General features: G+C 42.7%; 1 protein-coding gene across 4 annotated transcripts; it reads left to right on the top strand.

Moving 5' to 3' along the window:
* The first annotated feature begins 1,669 nt into the window (after nucleotides 1-1,669).
* gja8a (gap junction protein alpha 8 paralog a) lies at nucleotides 1,670-3,039 on the top strand. 4 transcript variants are annotated; one of them, XM_041056610.1, is made up of 2 exons: nucleotides 1,670-2,707; nucleotides 2,807-3,039. In XM_041056610.1, exons 1-2 carry the CDS (start codon nucleotides 1,670-1,672, stop codon nucleotides 2,939-2,941), a joined length of 1,173 nt encoding a protein of 390 aa, XP_040912544.1. In that variant the 3' UTR covers nucleotides 2,942-3,039. The 4 variants fall into 4 exon arrangements, with proteins under 4 accessions (XP_040912544.1, XP_040912542.1, XP_040912541.1 ...); XM_041056608.1 differs by having other exon boundaries at nucleotides 1,670-2,728; nucleotides 2,822-3,039; XM_041056607.1 differs by having other exon boundaries at nucleotides 1,670-2,770; nucleotides 2,810-3,039.
* Nucleotides 3,040-7,073: the final 4,034 nt, after the last annotated feature.

The following is a 7,073-nucleotide window of genomic DNA, read 5'->3' as shown; positions in this document are numbered from 1 at the left end:
GAGAATTGGAGTGTGAGCCCCATTTTCTTTTGCATTGTACATATTATCATCAATGTAAACTTTGTAAACACCCTGAAATGTTCAGGTGTACAGATGATCAGAATTTTTCTTTGTAAATTGTTTAATTTTTCAGTGTTTAAGTCAAAAACCTGGAAAAGGACGATGTCGGATGGAATATTTCAATATTATTGACTCTGACTTCTCTGGTACTGTATAGTAAATCTCTTTAGTAGTTTTTGAAATTTGTTGTAGAAGTAAAGTAAAATATTCAAACTGCCTTAGACTTTGAAAATATACACATGGCATTCTGGATCTAGCTTGTATTCATTTGTGGTGTCTTGTAGAGCCTATGTCGCCTGGCCATAGCTGTATGAATGACACTATAATAAAAAGTTTATTCATTCATTCATTTATAAAATTAAAAAGAAAAATGAGAAAGAAGTGGCCAACACCTGCTTTGGACAAAATAAATATAATTTCTGAGGTTTGACATGAGAGCATTTATCTTATTTAAATCGTTAGTTATCATTTGTTGTCGTACTGTTGCCTTGACTGAATAGCTGTATAAACAACAATGTCCAGTATTAATGCACGAGGACATAAACTCTCCTTCATCCCTGCCTGAGCTGATAGTTTGTCACTGACCTGCCGCTCTGCTCTAAAGCTGGGCATGGCAGTACAGCTGGAGGCACATCAGCTGCTGTTGTTGTTTCATCTACTGAATCTGTGTTTCTACATACAGTATATATGTGTGAGGAAGTTGCACGCATGGAGCTGGACTGCTCTGCTGTGGACCCAGTGCCCTGGCCGTACAGTGTCCGTGTTGGTGTGGGAGCCCGAGGCCTGCTCCCATACATCCCTGCTCTGGCTCTGTTGATCCTATTGTCTACTGCGTCACCACACGTCGCCCGGCAAATAAAGGCCGTCTGGCTCCAAGCTTAAATATTGCAGCAAACTAAAAACCAACCATCAGAGCCGATTCATTCACATCTGCTCAGTGGGGCGACAAGGACAGGGCTTTAGGTGGGAAAGAGGGCAGAAAAAAGTTCACTTTTCCCTGCCGGGTGCCAAGAGAACGGGACAGGACTCAACTTCGCCGGAGCCGCAGCTGTGGCAAGTTGCCCATTTGATTACATTTAACCTATATCATACCTTACAGAAGAGGGGACTATACAGCACTGATTGATCTCCTTTTACTGTTTTTTATTCATGAATTGTTGTGTGGAATTTTTTAGAGCTAGAGCCAAAGATTTTTTGGCTTGTACCTTTGTTAATGTTCGACATAGCTAATAATGTTTACATTGAGAACAAGCAGCCTTCAGTACAGCCAAATCAATATCTTGTTAAAAGTTTTAAATTAATACTTCAGAGATTGTTTATCATCTTCTTGCAGTGGAAACTGAATGGACTCAAAACCCTAGATTTCAACTTTTAAATAAAAGTTTCAAATTCTCCAGGTTTTCTAATAGAAACATTCCCTATAGCTGGAAATTGTGGCTTAGGTTTGATTTTTGACTTTTTCAAGTTTTCCTCTCTTACATTTCTTACTTTTGGTACTCTCCATTCCCCTCCCCCTGTCTGTCCTGCTCTACCCCACCCTCCCTGTCCGTCTGCACCCTCCATGTCCCTCCCTACCCCACCCTTCATTCTGCAGTGCTACGGACCGATCATGGGTGACTGGAGCTTTCTGGGTAATATTTTAGAGGAAGTTAATGAGCACTCTACGGTGATCGGCCGGGTGTGGCTCACGGTGCTCTTCATCTTCCGTATCCTCATCCTGGGCACGGCAGCGGAGTTTGTTTGGGGCGATGAGCAGTCTGACTATGTCTGCAACACACAGCAGCCCGGATGCGAGAATGTGTGCTATGATGAGGCCTTCCCCATCTCCCACATCCGCCTGTGGGTGCTGCAGATTATCTTTGTGTCCACACCTTCTCTGGTGTACGTGGGTCACGCTGTGCACCATGTCCACATGGAGGAGAAACGTAAAGAGCGCGAGGAGGCAGAACTTAGCCGGCAGCAGGAGCTGAGCGAGGAGCGTCTCCCTCTGGCACCTGACCAGGGAAGTGTCCGCACCACTAAGGAGACAAGCACGAAAGGAAGCAAGAAGTTCCGGCTGGAGGGCACCCTGCTGAGGACCTACATCTGCCACATCATCTTCAAGACACTGTTTGAGGTAGGCTTCGTGGTGGGCCAGTACTTCCTGTATGGCTTCCGCATCTTGCCGCTGTACAAATGCAGCCGCTGGCCCTGCCCCAACACAGTGGACTGCTTTGTGTCCCGCCCCACGGAGAAGACCGTCTTCATCATCTTCATGTTGGCTGTTGCCTGTGTCTCACTCTTCCTCAACTTTGTGGAGATCAGTCACCTGGGCCTTAAGAAGATTCGCTTTGTCTTTCGCAAGCCAGCCCCAGCCCCAGCCCAAGGCGAGGGGTCTGCCCCCCTACCGCCACAAGGGAAGAGCCTGCCCCCCCTGGCTGTCCCCTCCCTGCAGAGAGTGAAAGGTTACAGGCTGCTGGAGGAGGAGAAAGCTCCCCCCGTAACTCACCTCTACCCGCTGGCTGAAGTGGGCATGGAGGCTGGCAGAGGGGCCCCACCCTTCCAGGGGCTGGAGGAGAAGGCGGAGGAAGTGCTTCCCATGGAGGACATCTCTAAAGTGTATGACGAGACTCTTCCCTCTTACGCCCAGACCACTGAGACAGGGGGGGTGACATTACACGAGGAGGAGGCAGAGGAGGTGCAGCAGCCAGCAGAGGTGGAGGCAGAGAGGGTGGAGGAGGCTGTGGATGAGGATGTGGAGGTAGAGGAGGCGGTGAACAAGGAGGAAGTATCTCCGGCAGAGGCAGGGATGGAGGCCACGGATACGATAGAAGACACCAGACCACTGAGCCGGCTGAGCAAAGCCAGCAGCAGGGCCAGGTCAGACGATCTTACCGTATGAACCTGTGAGAGAGAGCGCACGTACTCCTGCACACACAAAATGTTCAACATAAGAGAGAGCACACACACACCTAACTCAACAATAACGCACACTCTTGAACAGGCAGGTCAAAAACCAAGTGGATGAAATACGAAATCAACAGGGACAGATTAAAAGCTTTAAGACACGGGCAACAATTCTACCAAGCAACAAAAAAATCTGAGTGTTTGTGATAAAAAAATAAATATCATAAAAAGTAGAAGTTAAAGAGGGGAGGAGTAGGTTTTTTTTTTTTTTAAATTAAGCGTGTTCTTATATTTAAAAATGTGGAAAGGACACATGCAGGTGGGAAATGTTTTTACTTGATGAAAATCCATGTTCAATTTTTAGAAACATCTTTTTCTATTGAAAGAGTTTTAATCATATACGATGGAGGATAAGAAATTTTTACATGGGGTTTGAGTAGATAGGGAAAAGAGAGTTATACTATACTTGTGTGTCTGCAAATCAGTAATTTCGCTGTAGATAGGCACTGACTTTCATTCCCATTCAGACAGCAACAAACTGCAAATGCAGCATGTGGCTGCAAACGTTGCGGGTGAGAGGGCTCTCGCATAGACAAATCACACAATTAAGTGCTGGTTTACAGGTATACAGCTCTTTGAGAAGGAGTAGAGGAAAAGTCCATTTCCAGGTTGAGAAGAGCGTACCCTTTTTTTTTTGCACACTCAGAGGTTTAAACTCTGTGCAAGGCCTTTAACCCTCATAACACCTCATCTACACATCCATTTACACAGGATTCTTTCAAGTGAAGAGAGATGTGCATGAATTTCAGAGCATTTCTCTCCTTTTCATGTTTATATACCAGGTAGCACAGCCAGAGCTGAGTTAGTGAGGAAAAACAATAACAAAAAAAAAGACCACATGTTGAATGTCTTTTTCAATGTGAATCTGCTCTTCATTTTAGATTTGCTTGTGTTTTGTAGCTTTTAAGTAGAACTATGTACTGTGATATCCGTTGTCCATGGAAGAGAGCAGGGCTCATTTTGCCCTATCAGAGAATGAACTATAGTAGCGACCTCAGGCCAAATCCTCTCTTTTCGTGCTGTACAAACAGGCGTCCGGGCGATAAAGATCGTGCACCATCAGCACAAAGTATTGTTGGAGGCGAGACAATAAAAGAAACCGCGCTCATCAATGAAAACAAGCATCCTTGACCTAGCTGTGAAAAAATCTATCTACTTGATTTTATGTGACCATAGTGGGTCCTTACCAGGCAAGAAAACACAATAGTTGTGACATGCTTTCAAATTCAGAGAGAAACAAACAAACGAGGGGCAACTCCCCCTGTACATAATGCCCTATCTCCTGTCTAATAATGTACATAATGTGCAGAACAGCTGTTTTTAGTTATTTCACTGTCTAAAGGAATCACACAACTTATAATTGTGATCACAAGATTGATATAATCTCACAAACTGAATAAAGACAGAAAATGCCCATGCTGTGGTATCGTGCATCTACTGTACCTTAGTAAAGAAGATTCATTTCTTTGCAAATCATTAGTGAGTATTTTAAGCCTTCAAGTATGCCTAAGGTTTATAACAAATCTTCCTCTCACATTCTCTGGCTTGTTTATTCAAACAGCTGCCAGTGTATGATTTCCTGTGCCTTATCTGTAAATGTAGGTTCTCAGATGTTGTCAAAGATTGTAGACAGTGCTGATATTGCTCTGGGACCTACGTGAACTTGATGTTACTATTTTTTAAACCTGAGTTGTATGTGGCCCACCCACACAAACCCACCCACACACACACACATGCACGTACACAAGGAAACATGCCAATATTATGCAGCTCAAACATTTAAATAACAAGTTAACTTAATGATGTTGAGAAGATACTAGTGCGTAAAGTTGTATGTTTGAAGGCATGAACGCACTCACGCTGCAAGCTTACTCTCATACGTGTGCCTTTGTGTGCACAGACACACACAAACATACACCGCACATTAATGGTTTTGGGGGTATGATCAAATGGCTCTAGAGAAACTCTGAGAGAGAAGGCAGCTTTGACCCCTTTGTGACCCCCAGCCATCCCTTCGCCTCCCATTATCCAATGCTGTGGAATCTGAATCAAAGAGCGCCTTCAATGAATCACCAAATTGTTGAATACATTAAAGCATTTAACAGTGTTTCAATCAAAGTATGATGCTGGTCCTTGTGTACATCAATATAACTGGTAATGTATGATTTTTTGTATTTTAAGAATATTGCATTGCCTGTATGTTTGTAAGAAGACAAGCTTAATCTTTGGAAAGAAAAAAAAAATCCTTTTTACTAACTTGTAGTCTTCTTTGCTGATAGATGTGTGGCAGTATCTTCTTTTGAAATGTGAACCAACGCAATAAAAAGTCACACGTGGTCTAGAAGTGTTGTGTCAGTGTTTCTCTGCGAAAACCATGCCCAAGAATACACACACACACACACACACACACAAAACTGAACACCAAAATTATTTTTTCTGTATCAGCTGAAGGTAAAGTTTCCGGCTGCGACAAAGTGTGCAAAAGTTTATTGTTTTCAGTTTTAAGCTCTTTTATTCTTTGTACCTGAGGTGGGAGAAGTATCACAAATAGTCTGTTACAAGTAAAAGTCCTGCATTCAAAAGCATCAAAATATACTTGACGTACCAAAAGTAAAAGTACTAAATATGTAGAATGGCCCATTTCAGGTCATATTAATTATTGTTAATCTGAATCTGAAAAGTCATATTTCTTTTGCTTATCGCTTTGGAAAATAAACATCTCTTTATCTGCTCATGCCGTGGTCTGAAACCTACGCAAGCGCTCACTGGAGAAGTTGCAGGGTGCAGGCAATACTATATAAGTCTGCCAAAGGCATAAAACACAATGACAAGCAATCACATTCACATCTGTGGGCACATTTTACCCAGTATAGGGAGGCAACATCAGCACCAAAACATCTCAAAAACATTCCTCACTTGACTTTAGTGAAACTTGTTTGGATACAACAGCACACATTAAAAAATAGGGTTCAATCACAAAGTATTATGCCCGATTGTTGAAGAATGAGGAAAGGTTGAGAGGGTTATGTTGAATTGGGGCCACTAGGGGGCAGTGTTGTAAAATGTATTTTTATATTTTGTCTTTGTGTGTCGACCCTGCCACAGACTTCTAACAGGGTATGAAGGCATGGTTTTGACGAAATTAAAAAAGTACAGATCACAAGGGCAAAGTAAGAACTATCACTTTATATCTGATAATGTGAGAGTATTTCAACATCCTCCTTATCAAAACTATCTCATTTCTATGTGACTAGCGTCATTTCCACACATTGCAAGAGCTTGGCCTTTAAATATCCTGTAACGTCATTATATGAGCATGTTCTATCCTGTATTCTTTCTTTTCTTTGTACTGTGCATTCACACAGTCACACCAACTCACTTTGTTAACATTTTTCTATGCTGCAGCCTTGACTTAAAAGGATTTTGATTAATTGACCCCTGGTAGTCATCATAGTCTTGAGGCTTCTTGGGCATGACTTGACAAGCTTTGCACACCTGGATTTCGGGGATTTTCTTCTCTGTAATTCTACTCTGCAGATCCTCACAAGCCCTGTCAAGTTAGATGGGGAACAGCCACTTTCAAGCCTCTACAGAGATGTTAAATTGGGTTCAAGTCAGAACACTGACAGGGCCACTCAAGGACATTAACAGAGTTGTCCATAAGGCACCCCTGCATTGTCTTGGCTGTGTAATTAGAGTCAAGGTGAACCCTCGGCCCAGTCTGAGCACTCTGGTTAGCACCCTAGTTAGATTCAAGGCCCATTCTGTTTTCATTTACAGGATTATACTTGATAGCACACTTATAAATCCTTTGTCAATAGATCCTTTCATGCATTTTCAAACATGAAACATTTAATGTGATCTAAGGTGTCTCACACTCTAGAGTTGGTATCAACATGGTCAGCTAAATTTCTGCAGCAAATTTATTCAGCAAACATCTGAGTAAAGCCTCACAGCATAATCTGCAACCTTCAAGACACAAACAAGGAACAACAGCTAAAAAAAAAAAAAAAAAAAAGGCCACAGGCCACCAAAGTCGTCTCACATTCACTTCCTGTGTGGAAACA

Source organism: Toxotes jaculatrix, chromosome 15 (genome assembly GCF_017976425.1).
Source record: "Toxotes jaculatrix isolate fToxJac2 chromosome 15, fToxJac2.pri, whole genome shotgun sequence".
NCBI classification, from domain to species: Eukaryota; Metazoa; Chordata; class Actinopteri; family Toxotidae; genus Toxotes; species Toxotes jaculatrix.
Note: the sequence above shows the minus strand (reverse complement) of the source record. Positions and strands in the feature narration are given on the sequence as shown.